The 21,130-nt window shown below is 46.2% G+C and overlaps 1 protein-coding gene across 1 annotated transcript in view; it reads left to right on the top strand.

The window, feature by feature from the left end:
* mib2 (MIB E3 ubiquitin protein ligase 2) overlaps positions 1-21,130 on the top strand; it is a 103,663-nt gene that overhangs the window by 65,798 nt on the left and 16,735 nt on the right. Inside the window, exons 14-15 of the mRNA XM_073818744.1 lie at positions 12,433-12,559; positions 13,796-14,020. Coding sequence (XP_073674845.1) covers positions 12,433-12,559; positions 13,796-14,020 — 352 coding nt within the window. The remainder of the gene's footprint in view (positions 1-12,432; positions 12,560-13,795; positions 14,021-21,130) is intronic.

Genomic DNA, 21,130 nt, shown 5'->3' with positions numbered 1-21,130 from the left:
CCAAAAAGCCCAAAATCTCAAATTTGACAGGTGCATGAGAAAAGTGTTTTTGCCTGCAGTGTGTCCCCTTAAATTAAAAAAGTAAAATAAATTATTCAAACACAATAAAAATGTTTAATTTGTTTACCTGCATGTCAGTGTGAGCATTATAGAACATATGAATGTCTTGTAAATGATAAAAATAATAACTTCAAAAAAGTAAATATTTTGTGTCAAAGGGGTTTGGCTGACAGAATTGTTTGGGAATCCCTGGATTACATGAGCATCCATTTATAAACATCTGAACAACAGTGACATTGCACAACCAAACTCTTCCAAGTTTGAAACATTTTTGTTCAAACTTCCAGAAACAATAAATCATGAATGATTTACTGTCATTGTGTGAATGATATATCATGTAATCCATAGAAAAGTAACTGTAATCTGATTATGACCATTTAAAAATGGAATACTTGATGTTTGGAATCTGATAACTTAATCCAGACTACATGTAATCAGTTATTACTCCGCTCTGTTGACTGGTGATTTCATCAGAACTGAAACATTCAAAATCAATCAGGAAAAAAATGGCGAAATGTCTTAGAATTAAGGATATCTAAAACCCTTTGCTAGAACTCATCATTTGACCTCACTAAGTTTGCACTTGAAACGTATAGTACATGGCATCATGGATGTGGCATTTCCTGAGGGGTGTGGCAGTCAGATTCAGCACATTTGGCCGGCCATCAGCCAGAGTTGTGTGGTAAATACGTACAAGCTTGTACACATTTCCTCCGGTGTCACGAGAATTGTGACCCAGATTCTTTCGTAACGGCGACACAGTTAACTTGAAGAGCCACAGGGACACAGGCCTGTCACACAGCGGCCCTCCCTCTGCCTCGCACGCACTCGCAGACTCACACTTCACATGATTTACAGAAGTGGGACACGTTCCTGGATCGCTATCCTTGCAGGTCCTGGAAAACATTACTATGAGGTTTCGCTTTAGGGTTAGAGCTATGTCTGAGTTAAAAATGGATTTTGGTTTGCAGATATTTATTATAAATAACTTTACTTACTTTGTTCATGTCAGTTACGGTGTACGCTTACTAGATAATACACGTTGAAATTAACCCTTTAAAAACATTCAACAATTCATTTATTCAATGTGAACTTGGTGACATAAATTATGCATGATCTCATTTTAAGGCTTTGTTAACACATTTTATGAGTATAACATACTAAAATGGATCATATATCTTTTACTGTTATTGTTTTGGAATCCAACCAAGCTGCTGACTGAGACTTTCAGTTTTTTTTCTCCAGGTGGCATAATTTCTTTTGATGCTTTCAGAATACTTGTATTTTGTTAAAAAATAAAAAAAATAAATAAAAACTTAATTAGTTCTTTTTATGATAATGTGCATTCCTGACACAAATTACGAAATTGCTGTCACTGTAAAAACATCTGATTGGCCACCCCGAGTGCCACCCCAATAAAAATATGCTACTATTTCATTTTCCTTGTTTAATTGTACTGAAAGAAGCGTTTATTTTAGCCTCAAACTGAAGATGCAACGCATCTGGTGTTTTGCATCATGCTTCATCTTGTCTATTTCCAGCCTCTTGCTCCACATGTTCATTTTTTTGAAGAGTGAAAAACATTGCAGAGCAAAAAGGACACGGACAGCGAGCTGACAGACAAGACAGAGCAGGTCACTTTTGATAATAGGAAGATTATTTCAAACGATAAATACAGTTTTTGAGCGCTTTAGTGGGGTGATGGCTCCCACTTTTCCTCAGTTCAAACGAAGGAAGAGTGCATTTTAATTAACATGAAATAAACATTAAATGAACATTTGATAAATGTTGAAAGATGCACTACATCAACACTACATGTAATCACTCAATGAGTGTTTCAACCGTGGAAAGACAGCAACTTACAAGCATTGTCACATAACAGCAGAAAATCCATTCAGAGTCTAAAACTAGCGAGAGAGGATTTTGCAGAAATTAAATTTGTATGTTTCTGCTGACATCACAGAATTTAACAGCATTTTGGTGCTGTTGTGTTAGTGGTCTCCTACCGCTAAAAATCCTAAACGCCTGTAAATTGTTAGTAAAATAAAAATAAAATAAAAATATAAAAAAATCCAAAACACCATTGCCTGTGTGAACAGTATATTTTAAGTCATACTAATAATTTTACAATAATTTACCTGGATTGCTGTGTGGAAGGGGATATTGTTTCTGTTACAAACATTCAAATAATCAGAGAAGTACTTTTTTTCAGGGTCTAAGGCCCTCATCTGTTCCAACCCTAGCAATGCTTCTGCAATAATTTATGAATCACATAAATGTGTGGGTCCCAAATATGTTATAACAGTAGTCAATAATAATCATTGTATTACAATATTTTGTTATATTTTAATGTTCAGGTTGGCTAGGTTTCAAAAAAATAACAATAAATAAAGAGTGAATAGAAAACCTGTCACAACATTGCAAAAATTATTTTCTTACTTAGATTTTTTGTCTTGTTTTCAGCCAAAATATCTAAAAATTCTTAAATCAAGAAGGATTTTCTAGACGAGTAAAAATTATTGTCTTGTTTTCAGAAAAAACAAGTCAAAATTAAGTGCGTTTTTGTTTGAAACAAGTAAAATAATCTGCCAGTGGGGTAAGAAAAATAATCTTGTTTTCCGTTTGAAATAAGATTTTTTTTGCTTACCCCATTGGCAGATTATTTTGCTTGTTCTAAGCAAAAACTCACTTCATTTTGACTTGTTTTTTTCTGAAAACAAGAAAAGAATTTTTACTCGTCTAGAAGATTTTTGCAGTAAACTACAATGGACAAAAAGAGATCTGAACTCAAGAGAATACTAGTGAATTTGATTTTATGCCATTGTTGTTATTTTATAGCAGCAAAATGAAACTTTGCAGTTTAATTTATAGTTGCAGTTTTTTCCCCCAAAGCAACTCAAGATATATTTACTATATTTTTCACATATCATGTTTAGACCCAGTAGTTTAGGGGCACTATTGAATAGTTAGTTTTCAGAAACTTAAGCCACAATTCACTGCACAAACATATTGTGATCAGCAGTTCTCTTTGTGGTGATACAAATGCAGTTGATTGTGTTAGTTTAGTGAAATGTTTAGTGTGTTACTCTTTCGTCAAAGCCTTGTGGCAGTGATAGACAGATCCATGTCCTCTCAGGATCGGGGCAGTGTATAAACACACTGGTGTCCAGCGGCAGCTGCTTCCAGCTGTCTGGTCTTGTTCTGACAGTTGTCATATGTGGCGTGCGCGACTGTTGACGGCGACGGCTGCGTGAATATTAGCATGACCCAGAGCGACAGAGAGACACTGCAGTCATTCATTCGATTTGGCATTTGATATTTACTCTATTCCCATATGGCCTGCACTTCAACAGCTCTTATCTGATCTTAGCGTAACGTTTCTCTGTACTCCTCTTAATGCTCCACCATTTCAATTTTGACAGTAAGAAATACTTGTTTCTGAGATGCTGACTAGAGACAAACAAACAAAATACATTCAAATGGACAAGGGCGATTTGTTACTTGATAATGGAGGTTGTGGGAAAATAATTTAGCAGACTGTTCACCCCCCATGAAGCATTCAAACATTTTTATATATTTTAATGTTTTGCAGTTAACTTATAAATATATTTGTATCATTGTATTATAGTTTCATCAGCCGCAGTGCTTAAAAAAAAAATATATATATATATATATATATATTTTAAATGTGACATAAAAGATGATATACTTTTAATCAGTGTTGGGGGTAACACATTACAAGTAACGCAAGTTATGTAATAATATTACTTTTTCCAAGTAACTAGTAAAGTAACGCAATACTTTTTAATTGACGCCGAAAATATCTGAGTTACTTTTTTTAAATTAGTAACGCCAGTTACTTTTTCCCTCATGTATTGATTAAAAGCTCTCCTGTCCCCATGTAGAGAGAAATCATAAGTAGCGATGTTACTTTAGTTCAAGAAATAAATGTGAACATGCATTCATCTCACTCACTAAAAAACAGATACAGTATCAAGTATCAAAATGAGTAAAAACTGTGACATTCAACGCAAACCTGCAATAATTAAATGTTAAATAATACAAATATCCTATATGTATTTAATCCCATTTTATTAACCGATGTCTTTGCTGCCGACCTTTGATGATCCAATTCATCCATACTAATAAGCAAAAATTACTCCAGATAATCTAACATTTGTTTTCCTTTTTTTATTGCTGAAGAGTTGACATTTTTTCTTCTGCGTTCTACTGTACAGACGTCAATTTACTTTTCTCTAAGCCTGAGGCTTTTGGTGTGAAAAGGCTTTTACATTTGCCAAAAATAGAACCTTTTATATAAAAAACAAACAAGCAAGCCCTGCCCAGATTTAAAAAGTAACGCAAAAGTAATGTAACACATTACTTTCCATAAAAAGTAACTAAGTAACGTAATTAGTTACTTTTTTAAGGAGTAACTCAATGTTGTAATGCATTACTTTTAAAAGTAACTTTACCCAACACTGCTTTTAATAAAGTTGGTAAAAATGCCATTACAAAGGTAAAAACAACAATTCCCCTGTAAATCACTTCAAGGAGTCAAATTTCACCTCGTAATGGGAAGGCTACTTTTCTTATCAGATTTTTTGATTATTGGTTAGAAGGTGCTACTGAAATTTTGACTATGCTCCTACATCTTTTATATTAGGAGCACATGTGCTCCTAAACAGAAAAGCAAGGATAGAGCCCTGCTGCTGCCGGTCACCTGTATGCAGTTCTCAGAGTGTGGTTGTCCTGCACTGCAGACTCAGTAAAATGTCTAGGTTACGAAGGTAACCCTCGTTCCCTGAAGGAGGGAACGGAGACGTTACATATGGGAACAGACCCTATGGAACAGGCCACGACCCTGACGCCGCGTTACGCACAACCCCACGTGCTGACAGGCGGACGTGTCAGCAGATGGAAATTGTAACGTAAGCCGACACCAGCCGTCCTCCCGCTCACCTGAAGTCTTCATGTTAAGACACGGGAGGATATGGCCTCTACGCTGAGGTTGTAGAACCTGGCGAAGGTATTAGGTGTTGCCCAGCCCGCAGCTCTACAGATATCTGCTAGTGAGGCACCATGAGCCAACGCATAGGTTGAGGCAACACTCCTAGTGGAGTGGGCACGAACACCTGAGGGGCATAGCTCTCCCTGATATAAATAAGACAGGGAGATGGCTTCCACCACCCAATGGGCCAACCTCTGTTTGGAGACAGCATTCCCTTTCTGCTGACCTCCGAAGCAGACAAAGAGCTGCTCGGTGCGTCTGAAGTGCCGAGTGCGGTCTACGTATATGCACAGAGGACGAACAGGGCACAGCAGCGCAGAAGCTGGTTCTGCCTCCTCCTGCCTGATCGCGGAAGGGCGTGGTGGGAACCTTGGGCACATAACCGGGCCGTGGTCTCAGGATGACGTGAGAATCTCCGGGCCCGAACTCAAGGCATGTTTCGCTGACAGAGAAGGCTTGTAGGTCCCCTACCCTCTTGATGGAGGCCAGTGCAGTCAGGAGCGCTGTATATTTATAATTAGATCACGCCCACGAGCTATTTGCTTTTCATATTAAAATCGTCGATGTGAGGGCGCCGCGCCAAAAGTAGACACCCACATCACGATAAACAAAGGAGAAAGACGTTTCTTTCAAGTTCGTCCGGGCTACGTAGTCCTTTCTAGAAGAAGACTGGCTGTCAGGAATAAAACTTACTTCAGAAGATAAACATTATGTGAGAAACAGCGCGATCCAGCAGAGGAGATATTTACATGAGTAAGTTTTTTTCTTTTATTAGCCTACTTGTTAGTTGTTACTGTGACAGAATGTGCACACATTTTACCAGTTAAGACTTTTTGCCAACTATAATTCCTGACTACAGCAAGTGAAACATTATAAAGTACGTTTCATTTCACTGCATCTAAATGTCTCACGATGCCAGGATGCTTTTAATAGTCTTTACAATAAAGAATGATGCACTATAAAGGTAATAGTGTTAACATTTAAGCCTAACAGTTATAATATGGCGTAGTTTCTTTGTATTGTATAATACACACAAAGCATGCTTATGATTATGACTATAAGATCATATTATTTATTTAGTTATTAATGTATCTTACAACAAAATGATGTAATATGAGGGTTTACGCTGAGTGTATGTTTAGACAATATGTATTAGTAATACTGTGTTCTTGAATGGATGTTTAAGACGATAAACAATTATTATTAGTTTCTCAGATATAAAATGTCCTTTTTACATTTGTACAAATGCGTGAGTCTATGACTACAAAATCATAATATATATATAAATAAATAGTATGACGCTCCTGATATTAAGTGACAGGAATTTCAGCTCAACTGACGCAAGTGACTCAAATAGGGCCTCCCGTAGGCCGCGGAGGGCGACGGAGAGATCCCAAGTGGGTACGAGGTGCGGTCTGGGAGGGTTAATCCTCCTTGCACCTCGCAGGAACCTCACGATGAGTTGGTGCTTACCTAGGGATGTTTCATCTACTGCATCGTGATACGCTGCAATGGCAGCAACTGACACTTTGAGAGTCGAAGGGGACAGCCTACGCTCCAACTTCTCTTGCAGGAAGGAAAGCACTACTGCAATCGTGCATCTCTGTGGATCCTCTCCTCGAGAGGAACACCAGTCAACGAACAGACCCCACCTCAGTGCGTAAGCCTGCCTCGTAGAGGGGGCTCGGGACTGAGTGATGGTATTTATCACGGCCTGGGAAAGGCCGGCGAGGTCTGACGCATCCCGTCCAGGAGCCAGACGTGCAGGTTCCATAGGTTGGGGCGCGGGTGCCAAATTGTGCCCTTCCCCTGAGAAAGAAGGTCTTTCCTTAAGGGGATCTTCCAGGGAGGGGCTGCCGCGAGGGAAATGAGTTCTGGGAACCAGGTCCGGGTGGGCCAATGTGGCGCAGCCAACAAGACCTTCTCCTCGTCCTCCCTGATCTTGCACAGGGTCTGTGCAAAGAGGCTCACTGGGCGAAAGGCATACTTGAGCACCGGAGGCCAGCTGTGTGCCAGCGCATCTCTGCCGAGAGAAGTCTCGGTCAGGGAGAAAAAGAGCTGGCAGTGGGAGGATTTGGGGGAGGCGAACAGATCTATCTGAGCCTGGCCGAAATGGCTCCAAATCAGCTGGACTGTCTCGGGGTGGAGTCGCCATTCTCCAGGGTGGGTGGACTGCCGTGAGAGCTGATCCGCTGCACGGTTGAGTTCTCCTGGAATGTGAACGGCACGTAGCGATTTCTGCCACGTTTGACTCCAAAGGAGCAGACGGCGGGCGACTTGTGACATGCGAGGAGAGCGGAGACCGCCCTGGCGATTGATATACGCCACAGTCGCTGTGCTGTCGTTTTGAATAGGCAGCGACACTGCGGGGAAACGCCAATCCGGAGTGTGCCACGGTGCCATGCCCGTCTCGGGACTCGATCATGTAACCAGCGCTGAAGTGGTCTCATATGAAGCAAGCCCAGCGGCGTAACCGCGGCCGCAGCTGCCATATGCCCCAGGAGCCTCTGAAATGTTTTGAGAGGGACCGCTGTCTTGTGTGTGAAAAAGTCCAGACACTTCAGCACTGACTGCCCGCGCTCGTTGGTGAGGCGGGCTGTCAAATTGATCGAGTCCAGCTCCACACCAAGAAAAGAGATCCTCTGCACTGGGGAGAGTTTGCTCTTCTCTCGGTTGACCTGAAGGCCCAGATGGCTGAGGTGCTGAAGCACCAGGTCCCTCTGTTCGCATAACAGGTCTCGCGAGTGAGCTATGAGAAGCCAGTCGTCGAGATAGTTGAGGATGCGAAAGCCCGACTGCCAAAGAGGGGTCAGGGCTGCCTCTGCGACTTTCGTGAAGATGCGGGGAGAGAGGGACAGATCAAATGGAAGCACTTTGTACTGATATGCTCGACCTTCAAAGGCAAACCGTAGAAAGGGTCTGTGACGAGGAAGGATCGAGACGTGAAAGTATGCATCCTTCAGGTCGATGGTTGCAAACCAATCCTGGGAACGAATGCATGTTAACATGCGCTTCGTTGTGAGCATCTTGAACGGCAGCCTGAGAAGGGACCGATTCAGGGCTCTGAGATCCAGGATGGGTCTTAACCCACCACTCTTTTTGGGCACGATGAAGTAGGGACTGTAGAACCCTGACTTCATCTCGGCTGGAGGGACAGGCTCGATCGCATCCTTCGCCAGTAGGACTGCGACCTCCGCACGCAGGACAGCGGCATGCGTGTCCGAATGGACAGTAGTGAACAGGACAGTAGCCTCTGTACCTGGGCGGACGCCTGGCGAGCTGAATCGCATAGCCGAGACGTACCGTCCGTGTCAACCACTGCGAGGGGCTGGGAAGCTGAAGCCAGGCTCCCAGCCGAGTCGCCAGGGGTATCAAGGGAACGTTGACCGACTGACCACGGTGGGGCAGCCTGGGGGGGGGAGGGGAAGGGGACTGAACCCAGAAGGATGAACGTCTGGGCAAAGTCCTCGACAGTGTCGCCGAATAGGCCACTCTGGGAGATGGGAGCGTCAAGAAAGCGGGCTTTGTCGGCATCTGCCATCTGCGCCAGATTGAGCCATAGATGTTGCTCCTGGACCACGGCCGTGGACATCACTTGACCAAGAGACCGTGCCGTGACCTTCGTCGCCCGGAGGGTAGATGCGGCCGGTCCCGCCAGTTGGCAGTGCCACGCTGGCATAAATGCACCGCAACAGCGCGCTTAACCTGGGGAACTGACTCGTATTCCCGGGCTGCCCCGCCATCGATGGTGGCGAGGGAGGAGGAACCGGAGCGCGGGCGAGATGAAAAAGGGGCCCGCCATGTTTTAATCAGCTCCTCATGCACCTCCGGAAAGAATGGAACAGGCCAATCCCCCTGGCGGCTCGGAGGAGCATAGCTGAGAGTTCAGCGTCCATGTCAGACGGGGCAGCGACCACAGTGGGGTGCTGGCCCGCCGAGATGTCTGCTTCACCATCAGACTCTCCCTCTGATGCTGCGACAGACATCTCTTCCTCTTGTGGAGCGCCAAAGGAGACGCTCAGCCCAGGCTGTGGGGAAGCGTACTGCTCTGGCCACTCAACGGGGCCACGCTGGGGTGGAGAAGGTCGCGGGGCTTTGGGAGCCGGCGGCACGTTCTGCACGGTGACTTGTAAGTCCCCCTCGTGCCTCGCCACGGCGGCTGAAAAGCATTGGCGGCTTAACGACGAGCCGCGGGGCAACGAGGGGAGCCGCCTAGCAAAGGAGCGGCGGTTCTTCAGCGTGACCATGGTCATGCGTTCACAGTGAGCGCACAAACCGTCCGTGAACGCTGCCTCAGCATGCTCTCGGCCCAGGCATGCGAGGCAGTGTTCATGTCCGTCCTCAGAGGTAAGGAAACTACCATATCCAGCAGCGCACGGCTGGAAAACCATTCTGAAAAGAACGTTTTACACAGCCGTGAGAAATTGCTCTTTCAGTCCCGGTCTGCCCAGGGAGGAAACCGCGGCACACTGTGTACTCAATGGGGCTTGCTCGCTGGAGTGCAGGAGGCTTAAATGGCCGTGAAAACGGCCGCCCGCAGGATCCCGCTGGTGGCTGGCAAAACACTCTTTTAGGTATTTGCTCTTTTCGATCGGAACCCCTCCAGCGGGAGAGCAAACTTGCAGGAACGCCTTCTTTTTTTTTTGTAGCGGCTCGAGCATGAAGGCTCTGAAACAAAAATCTGAATGACTGGCTGCATGCCGCCATCTTATATACCCGTATGTACCGGGTAGTTGCTTGGCATGCAAATGCCACTCGCCAATTTTCAGTGGCCTTTTGAATAAGGCTCAGAGATGATTGGACCCTCAAGCGAGTTCCCATATGTAACGTCGTAGTGAAACGACTGAAGGGGAACCGCATTTCACTCTACACTTGTGCATAGATGGAATGACAATAAAACGGATTCATTTGGAAATCAACCTCTCCTGTAAACAAACTCTCTCTCTCTCTTACACACCTTATGGAAATACATTTTGCTGTCAGGATTATCAGTTACTCTTCATAGGTCAGTCAATAATCAGTGTGCTGTGAAACATTTCTCTTCTGTGGTACACTAAAATCACTGACTGAATTGATGGTTCAGTAATAAAATTTTTGTTCAAAAGATCAGCTCATTCACGACAGTATGAGGCTAAAAGAAGTTTTATCACAACAGATCTAATAAAACAAAGAGATCAAGAAGAACTAAACACAGGAAAAATTGCACAATTAGTTCTAGCATACACTTGAGACCAAGAGACAATATCAAGACATGTTCTTCTGTGGAGCTGTGTGAGATGTGTGGGTTTACTTACACTTTGGAGACATAATTGTCCGGAAATAGAAGTGAGCTAAAACTGACAGCTTTGGACACGCCCTTGTAACAGTAACAATGTTTTCTAAATGATTTCTAAATGCCTGAAGTTTTATAATTAGCTTTATGTAAACATGTCACACATTGTTTAGATTAGATGGCATTAGATAAACATGGGTGTTGTATGGTCTTGCTGATGAGCTCTAGGATGTCAACAGTGAGACTTGTTATTCTGGTCCCACACTTACACACACACGCACGTTTTATTTCCCAAACACAGTCAGGTTCAGCTTAACCTCACACGAACACACCTCCGTATTTTTAGAACAATGGCTTACTGGCCTACAGTCATAATATATATCAGTTATTAAACTGATTTAAGTCTCACCAAGTACGCAGTGACACATTTCAGATCACTTTGAGCCAAAAGTGAGTCAGATGTTCATTTAATAAGTGCCTTGAGTGATTTGGTGAGTCAGTGCAGCTCAATGAATTAGACCATCCTTTGTGAAAAGATCCAGCTTGTAAGAACCATTCATCTTTTGGACATATCCTTCAACTCTAAAATACAATACAATAGGGATGCACCGAAATAAAAATTCTTGGCCGAAGCCGAACAAAATTACACACTGGGCCGAAGGCAGATTACCAAACACGTTTTTTTTTTTGTATTTCTCCCCCATGTATTTTGCCAATCTTTTTCACCTTTGCATACATTAAATAGCCAATATTTGCTTTTTACAGTTTTGTCTTGCTTTTCAAAGAAAAAACCCCAAATATTTAACACTGAACATTTTTAACATTCTAGTAGACATTATAGCCTACCAACAAAACACAATTTAACTTAGTAAAATAATATTCTTTGGCCATTTTTAAGACCCCTTTCTTGAATCAGGCATGTGTTTTTAATGTACAAATAAATATTTGTTTTGTCTTTTTTATTTGTTTAGAACAACAGTAAAATTGCAATACTAACATTTATGAATGTTGCCTTTTATTTTGGCATAAACTCGCATGAAGACCTCAGTCCTACTTTTTGCTGACAGCAGCAGATTTATGAATAATTCTCATCTTTGGACTTTGAACCCTACAATACAATACAATGCCATGCATAATTCAAAATACATGTAAAACACCTTTGAACATCCAACATGGAAAGTTCTTCATGTTTACATGGTTCATTGGGACCTATTTTTATGGACTTTTCTCAGTGTTTAGTTGAGTCTGTGAACTCACAACTGCATTATTTTACTTCTGCATTGACAAAATGTCATTCTAATCTATTTTATTTGTAAATAGAACCATTTCTTAATTCCCAGCCCCAGAGTTTTTGTGTGTGTTTTGTTAGGAATCAAGGTCAGCACTAAGAGCGGATTGGTGACAGCCAATTAGATTGACTCACAACTGGGAGCAGATGCGCTTCCATACACAAACACACACGCAGAGGGTGGAGGTGTAATCTGCTCTAATGCAGAGCTGCTGAATCCTGTTTGACATCAGTTTAAACCACTGCACACACTTCAAAACACAGCTAATCTACCTCACAAACACTCACAGGACGAGCTGCTTTTCTGACCTCTGGAGGATTGGTCAGTCTTGGTGTTCAGTGGGTCAGATATTTTTGTGTAATGACGCTAAACTGCAGCTGACTGCCGGATTTCCTAAGTAACTGTTCCAGTTTCATGTTTCTCCTGTCACTCTTTCTCTTCACATAATGAAATCATTTACAATCAATCATTCGTTCATGTCTGCTTATTTATTTATTTGGTAAATGAGCAGCTGTTTAATGAGAAACATAATGTACAGTCACTATAAAATCAACAATCACAATGCAGTCCTTGTGTTTCCAAGTGTTTACCTTTAGAAAAAAAAAAGCTTGAAAGCTCTGTCCCAGTGACAGCTTTCTTTCTGAGAGTGTAGGAAAACAGATTCAAATGTAAAATGTGAGGCCTAAGTTTCTAAAATCCAAGTATTAAGTGAGACCTAATAGTACTGGATTTCCATTTCTCACAGTGTGGGTGTCATACAGGGCTGAACATCTTTGTATTTGTTTGTGTTTGTGTTTCAGAGCGACAGAGATGATCTTGGCTCGAGCACGACAGCTGGCTGACGTTAAGAAGGAAGATGGTTTCTCTGCTCTGCATCTGGCCTCCTTGAACAACCACCGGGATGTAGCTGAGATTCTCCTCAAAGAGGTGTGTGAGATTTACCTCGGATTTATCTCCAAAAATAATGTCTGCTGAAAACATGGGAAAAATACTTATACAGTAATACACATACAATGGAAGTCAAAGAGGAAAGTGTACAACGAATTACAGAATTGCACAAATTTGGAAATTACAAGTTAGCATGAGTGTAATGTGATCTGATCATAAAGCACTGTTCGCATTGGGGTAAACTCTACCACATGAATTACATTTATTGGAAAAGTAGTCCTGAAAAGGATCATTTAAACAACTGCACTTTTCGTTATTGAATATTAATTAACAAAATATTTCTGCTTTTAAACCCCCAGTGCTTTTGCCCAATAAACTCTCAGTATATACTGTACATATAAACACTATTTTCATTACAGAAATTTATTTTTGTGTTAATGGTGTGTTTTCAGTCACTGTGTGGTGTTTGGTAAAGCTTTATTTATAACTTTTTTTATAACCTCTAAATTGAGTCATACCTTTACTATTTGTCCTGTGTGTTGCATGTGTTTAGTGTGTATAATACAAAGTTTGATGAACTGAGTTTGCTTCCATCTAGTGGCTGCTGGGTTTGTTTTTATTGTGTTGGAATGTTTTGTAGGTACTTAAAGCAGAAAAAGTGGTCCCAGGCAATTTTGAACAGTGTGACTGAACAATACTGTGATTTTTCTGGATGTAGAAGATGACTGCAATAACACAAATATAATTCATTTTATTTTTGCCTACAAAAATACAAACATACACCTTTAAATCAAAGCATATTTGTGACCCTGGACCACAAAACCAGTCATAAGTAGCATTGGTATACAATAGCCAACAATACATTGTATGGATCGAAATGATTGATTTTTCTTTTATGCCAAAAATCAGATTATGTTCCATGAAGATATTTTGTACCATAAATATATCAAAACTTCATTAGTTAGTAATATCCATTGCTAAGAACTTAATTTGGATAACTTTAAAGGCGATTTTCTCAATATTTAGATTTTTTGCACCCTCAGATTCCAGATTTTCAAATAGTTGTATCTCAGCCAAATATTGTTCTATCCTAACAAACCATACATCAATGGAAATCTTATTTATTCAGATGATGTATAAATATCAATTTTAAAAAATTACCCTTATGACTGGTTTTGTGGTCCAGGGTCTCATTTATGCTTAATTCAGTGTGTCCAACTTTTGCCCGCTAGTGTATTTGTAACCTGCCCTAATTCTGCCCTCTTTCACTTTAAGGGTCGCTGTGACATCAACATCCGCAACAATCGCAATCAGACGCCGCTGCAGCTGGCTGTGACTCAGGGTCACGTGGCTCTAGTGGCCCTGCTGGTGACGGAGGGGGCAGACGTCAACGCAGAGGATGAGGATGGAGACACGGCCATGCACACGGCTCTCAGCCGCCAGCAGCTGGCCACCGTCATGAGTACTGGGGAGGGTGAAGGCGCTGTGCTGTACGGCAGGGTAAGATCAAGAGAGTGTCATGGATAGAGACAATGACTGAAACATTTTTCGAGTCCGATTCTTAACAATTCCTAGTTTCAATGTCAATAATATATAAAAGGCAATAAAAAATTAGGTCAAACATTTTTATTCTGTTTTTACTTTCTGTTGCAGCTGAATAACATAAGCAAAAATCAGAAGCCTACAGAACACTTAGGCCTAAGAGGAACTCATAATACCACAGCAAAAACAACCAGATTAATATAAATTTCAAACATTAAATTGGTGAAGTCAAGTAAACAGTCAGTCATAAAATAAGAACAAGCTAATAAATAAGCAATAGCATAAATAAATACTGAACCAATGAAAAAACTGAACAAATTGCAGGTACAGAAATTTACATCAAAAGTTTAAAAAAGTGCATAGTTTTCTTTTCGCAAATAAAATATAGATTAAATTCTCATGAAAGTTGTGAAATATATTTAGCCAAGATCAGTGAATGATTTTTTGTTCTTGCATTAACATAAGTGACAGGCAGCATGTTTGTTAGGCTGCCGTCTCTTTAATGCTGAACGCACACGGATCTATAAATACTGTTACACATGCGTTTTCTTTTTTCATGTTTACTTTGACTTAAGGCAAAAAATGGCTGTGTTTATGATAATATACTGTCGTATTTTTGTGCATATTGGGCAGTAAATGTTAAAGAGAAGTCAGATCCAGCCCGAAACAACCTTTTCTGTAGTGGAAATGCACAGAACGGTTCTACACTGCAAAAAATGCTTTTCTAGCTTAGATTTGTTGTCTTGATTCCAGCCAAAATATCTAAAAATTCTTAAATCAAGAAGGATTTTCTAGAAGAGTAAAAATTACTTTCTTGTTTTCAGAAAAAACAACTCAAAATGAAGTGAGTTTTTGCTTAGAACAAGCCAAAAAAATTGCCAATGGGGTAAGAAAAAAAATCTTATTTCAAACAGAAAACAAGATTATTTTTCTCACCCCATTGGCAGATAATTTTGCTTGTTTCAAGCAAAAATGTACTTAATTTAAATTTTTTTTTTCTGAAAACAAGACTATAATTTTTACTCTTCTAGAAAATCCTTCTTGATTTAAGAATTTTTAGATATTTTGGCTGGAAACAAGACAACAAATCTAAGCTAGAAAAGCATTTTTTGCAGTGTAGAACTGACACAGACTGTGTCAGATGTGTGTGCTGCACGCAAACAGTGCGCAGTTTCTTTCCCTTCCTACGCTTAAATCGTTTGATTTTAAACTTGAACATCACAATAAAATGCAAACACAGGAATCGTTGTCACGGATTGGCCAGGTTCTGCATCCACAGTCACACAAAGATCACAATCACCTGAGTTCTAAATCACACGCACCTGCACCCAATCACCACACCCCTTTAAAAACTCTCTCCACACACCGCTCAGTGTCCGGGCTCGTATGCATGAAAGCGGACTCCTAGTGCTTCTCTCTGCGAGTTACACTAACGAACTTACCTGTTACTACTTACCTGTACTCTGTCTTGTCCAAGTCTGTCCAGCTCCAGTCTCCAGCGGTGTGTGTGCCGTCAGTCTGCCTTCCCAGTCAGCGGTGGGTGTCTGTACCGTAAGCCTGTTGAGTTTCCTCCGACGATCGTTCCTGGAATCTTCCCATCTTCGAATCTGCAAGGAAAAGGATCATTAGTTCCCTTTCAGTCGGTTCCTTCGACGTCTCGTCGATAGACCGACGAATTGGGATCTCGCCTAGAGAGACCAATCCACTTCATGTGTGTACAAACGAGCCAATGAATATTGGCATGCATGATTGCAGCCAGCTGCGGCTGATCACAGCGTGAGCATATAATGCGCAGCAGGTGCATGCATCATCAAGCTTTCGCTTTGGAGCTGGACCAGTCTATGCAGACGAGTCATCAAAGCAGTCCTCTTCAGCAAGTCTCTTCTTTTGTGTTGGTGGCACGGCGCTTCAGCGGCGGTGGTCTTCCGTGTCGAGTGGAGCACACAGCTCCACCCACCTTCTGTGTTGCTGCGGCCATCTCCCCTGTGCGCTTCAGCACTAAAAGAGTGAATTTCTCTAAAAGAGCAAATTTCAAGCGGGTGAACGTCTTTATAAAGACGAGGCGATTACATCATGCCTTTTTCCCCGTGTGTTTCTGGATGCGGCCGTTACCTGGCGCCGGGCGATGGCCACGATCACTGCCTCACGTGTCTGGGCACTCAACACGCTGAGGCAGCGTTCGTGGATGAGTCATGCCCGCACTGCGGGAGAATGACTATCGCGGAGCTGCGAACCAGACTCCGCTTCCTGCAAAGGGGCGGGGTTCCAGTCCCGCTGCCCAGATCGAACGTTCCTCCCGGCAAACGCCGGGCGGGCGTGACGTCTGGAAGCAGGGGGCTGGCCGGTCTGTCGGTGACGGTGAGGAATTCCCCGCCGGGGGTTCCCCCTTCCGCCGACGCTCCGCTGCCAGTGGAGCTTCCGAGAGAGCGGGCGGGCTCTCCCCTGGGGGCACCGCCCGTTACTTTCGGGGCTCCCCCCGACGAACAGATGTCGGTCGCGGCATCGGAGGGAGAGCCGGATTTCTCCGGGGAGGAGGAAAGCACGCTGTCGTCCGCTGGGCGGTCAGCAGTGCCGGATACCGACCCAGAAATGATGGCTATGCTTGCCCGGGCCGCCGAGAGGGTAGGGCTTGAATGGAATCCTCCATCACGTCCCGAGCCCTCCCGGCTGGATGATTGGTATCTCGGGGTGGCTCGCGCTGGTTCTCAGCGTCCCACCCCAGTGCCTTTCTTCCCGGAAGTGCATGAGGAACTCACTTCGACGTGGAGGGCACCTTTCACTGCCCGAAACCGTTCGAGTGGGACCTCCTCCCTCACCACCCTTGATGGCGGAGCAGCGCGGGGATATACGGGCGTCCCGCCGGTGGAGCGTGCGGTCGCGATGCAACTGTGTCCGGGCGCCGCTTCCACTTGGCGGGGCGATAACCCGTCACTCCCGTCCCGGGCCTGTAGGCACTCGTCGGCACTGATCGGTAGTGCCTATACGGCCTGTGGCTCCGCTGCCTCCGCCTTGCACGCTATGGCGTTGCTACAGGTGTATCAGGCTCAGGCACTGAAGGACCTGTACGAGGGTGGTCACGACCCGGAAGTTCTCCGTGAACTCCGTATCGCCACGGACCTCGCGCTACGTGCGACGAAGGTGACCGCGCGGTCTCTGGGTCGTGCCATGTCCACCATGGTGGTCCAGGAACGCCATCTCTGGCTGTGTCTGGCAGACATGAGGGACTCTGAGAAGACCAGGTTCCTCGACGCCCCGGTGTCCCAGACCGGCCTCTTCGGCGACGCAGTGGAGAGCTTTGCCCAGCAGTTCTCCGCTGCCAAGAAGCAGACTGAGGCCATCAGTCACATCTTGCCCCGGCGTGCAGCTGCTGCCTCCACCCGGCCGCCGGCGGCACCTCAGTCTGCTCGTCGCCGAGGGCGGCCCTCGGCTTCCGCCTCCGCTCCACAGCAGCCACCGCAGCAGCCTTCACAACGGCGCCGTGGAGCCGGTCGTCGAGCCGCCGCCCAGCCCGTCCAGGCTCCCAAAAAGACCACTGGGAAGCGCAAGAACAAGAGACCCTGAGACGGGCGACCCAGAGATGGAGGATGCTGCTCTTCGGGAGATGGTGATCGCACCACTCCCTCCCCCGGAGGAGGGCCGGGCGGAGAATCTTTTGTTTGTTTTTTTTTTTCCCGCCGCCGACCGTCAGGTCGGTGGTACCCAAATTCTCGACAAAAGAGCAGATTTCTCTATCTCTGGGTCCCTTCGGGGGCCCACGGGGAGTGCGCGGGTCACCCCAGCGCCTCACCCGTCCCCCCCCCTCGCCAGTGAGCAACGATGGGCGGTTCGAGAGCACGGCAAGACGGACTACTCACGCACCATCGGCTCCTGCGCAGGTAAGCGTCTCGCACACACTACATACAGACGCTGTGGTCCCGCTTCGGACCGGCTACGAGACGCCCGGGCGGGGTCCCTGCGCCCCCTATCGCTGCTCCCCCGCGGGTACGTCGGTGGTCCCCCTGGTGCCACTTGCTCATTATCTGGGAGCCTGGAAAGAGCTTCCCAGCCCATCTTGCTGGCTCCTTCGGACCGTCAGACTCGGCTATGCGATTCAGTTCGCCCGGCGCCCTCCCAAATTCAGAGGTGTCCATTTCACCTCAGTCAGGGCCGCAGATGCTTCCATCTTGCGTGCAGAAATTGCAACCTTGCTGGCGAAGGAAGCAATTCAGCCGGTCCCTCCAGCCGATATGAGGTCGGGCTTCTACAGCCCGTACTTCATAGTACCCAAGAAAAGCGGCGGGCTTCGGCCGATCTTGGATCTGCGCGTCTTGAACCGGGCCCTTCACAGGCTACCGTTCAAGATGCTCACACAGAAGCACATCTTCAGATGTGTCCGTCCCCAAGATTGGTTTGCAGCGATCGACCTGAAGGACGCGTACTTTCATGTGTCTATCCTTCCACGCCACAGACCTTTTCTGCGGTTCGCGTTCGAAGGCAGAGCATATCAGTACACAGTCCTGCCCTTCGGGCTGTCCCTCTCCCCCCGTGTCTTCACGAAAGTCGCGGAGGCGGCCCTCGTTCCCCTCAGAGAACAGGGCGTTCGCATTCTCAATTACCTCGACGACTGGCTCATTCTAGCACAGTCTCGGGACCAATTGTGCGAACACAGGGACTTGGTGCTCACACACCTCAGCCGGTTGGGTCTTCGGGTCAACTGGGAAAAGAGCAAACTCACTCCAACTCAGAGGATCTCTTTTCTCGGTATGGAACTGGACTCGGTCACTCAGACAGCACGCCTCACGCAGGAACGTGCTCAGTCTGTGTTGAACTGCCTGAATATGTTCAAGAGCAGGACAGCGGTCCCACTGAAACTATTTCAGAGGCTCCTGGGGCATATGGCGGCAGCAGCAGCGGTTACTCCGCTAGGGCTGCTCCATATGAGACCGCTTCAACACTGGCTTCATGGCCGAGTCCCGAGGAGAGCGTGGCTACGCGGCTCTTACCGGGTTCAAGTGACACCGGCCTGCCGCCACACCTTCAGCCCGTGGTCAGACCCCTCGTTCCTACGGGCAGGAGTACCCTTGGAACAGGTCTCCAGGCATGCTGTGGTATACACAGATGCCTCCACCACCGGTTGGGGAGCCACGTACGACGGACAGGCAGTTTCAGGGGTTTGGACGGGCCCCCAGCTAACTTGGCACATCAACTGCCTCGAGTTGCTTGCAGTACGTCTCGCCCTGCTCCGACTCAAGGGGCACCTACGGGGCAAGCACGTGTTGGTCCGCACGGACAACATTGCGACCGTTGCGTACATCAACCGACAAGGTGGTCTACGCTCCCGTCGCATGTCGCAACTCGCCCGTCATCTCCTCTTGTGGAGTCAGAAGCATCTGAGGTCGCTTCGTGCCATTCACATTCCCGGGTCGCTCAACCGTGCGGCCGACGAGCTCTCACGAGCTGCGCTTCCCGGAGAGTGGAGACTCCACCCCCAGTCGGTCCAGCTGATTTGGAGACGTTTCGGCGAGGCTCAGGTAGACCTGTTCGCCTCCCAGCAGACGTCCCACTGCCGGCTATTCTTCTCCCTGACCGAAGGAACACTCGGCACGGATGCGCTGGCTTGCAGCTGGCCGCGGGGCCTTCGCAAATATGCGTTTCCCCCAGTGAGCCTTCTTGCACAGACACTGTGCAAGATCAGGGAGGACGAGGAGCAGGTCCTTCTGGTAGCCCCCTATTGGCCCACCCGGACCTGGTTCCCCGAACTTGTGCTCCTCGCGACAGCCCCTCCCTGGCAAATTCCTCTGAGGAAGGATCTACTGACTCAGAGACGGGGCACCCTTTGGCACCCGCGTCCAGACCTCTGGAAACTACATGTCTGGTCCCTGGACGGGACGCGGAGGTTCTAAGTGACCTACCCCAAGGGGTAGTTGACACTATTACTTCGGCACGAGCGCAGTCTACTAGACATGCCTACGCCCTAAAATGGAACCTGTTCGTTGATTGGTGTTCCTCCCATGGAGAGGACCCCCGAAGTTGCCCGATCAGAGCCGTGCTTTCCTTCCTGCAGCAAGGGTTGGAGCGTAGGCTGTCCCCCTCAACCCTTAAAGTCTATGTGGCTGCTATTTCCGCTAACCATGACCTCGTAGAGGGAAGGTCGGTAGGGAAGCACGACCTGGTCACCAGGTTTCTTAGGGGCGCCAGAAGGTTAAATCCTACTAGGCCCCCCTCTGTACCCTCTTGGGACCTGTCTCTAGTCCTTACAGCGCTACAGCAGGCTCCCTTTGAGCCCTTGCATTCAGTCGAGCTGAAGTTTCTCTCAATGAAAACTCTGCTCCTGCTTGCATTGGCTTCCATCAAGAGGGTAGGAGACCTGCACGCATTTTCGGTCAACGATTCGTGCCTAGACTTCGGCCCGGCGGATTCCCAGGTAACACTGAGGCCCCGGCCGGGTTATGTGCCCAAGGTTCCCACTACTCCCTTCAGGGACCAAGTGGTGAGCCTGCAAGCGCTGCCCTCGGAGGAGGCAGACCCAGCCCTGGCTTTGCTTTGTCCCGTCCGAGCACTAAGATGCTACGTTGACCGGACACAAAGCTTCAGGACCTCAGACCAGCTCTTCGTGTGTCATGGAGGCAGGCAGAAGGGGAATGCCGTCTCCAAGCAGAGGATGGCCCACTGGATAGTTGATGCCATTACCCTGGCCTTTCAGGTTCAGGGTGTGCCCTGCCCCCTCAGGCTGAGAGCACACTCAACGAGGAGTGTTGCATCCTCCTGGGCGGTGGCTCGTGGCGCCTCGCTGAATGACATTTGTAGAGCGGCGGGCTGGGCGACCCCTAACACGTTCACAAGGTTCTATAGCCTTCGTGTAGACACAGTCCCCTCCTGCGTTCTCACCTCAAACGGGTAGAGACATAGAGAGGCCTTGGGTCGGCTTGTTATATTGCTCCAGAGTAACCCAAGAGTAGCTCTGTTGAGTTCCTCCGCTGAGCGGACACCCGACGTAGCGGAACGTCAGGCGTCAGGCCCTTATTCGATGAATCCTGCAGAACCGGTAAAGGGCTAGGCTCTACGTAGAGACTTAATTGCATCTCTTAC

The sequence above is a fragment of the Garra rufa genome, chromosome 15 (genome assembly GCF_049309525.1).
Source record: "Garra rufa chromosome 15, GarRuf1.0, whole genome shotgun sequence".
In the NCBI taxonomy this organism is placed as follows: domain Eukaryota; kingdom Metazoa; phylum Chordata; class Actinopteri; order Cypriniformes; family Cyprinidae; genus Garra; species Garra rufa.
This window is presented reverse-complemented; position numbering and strand designations above follow the sequence as displayed.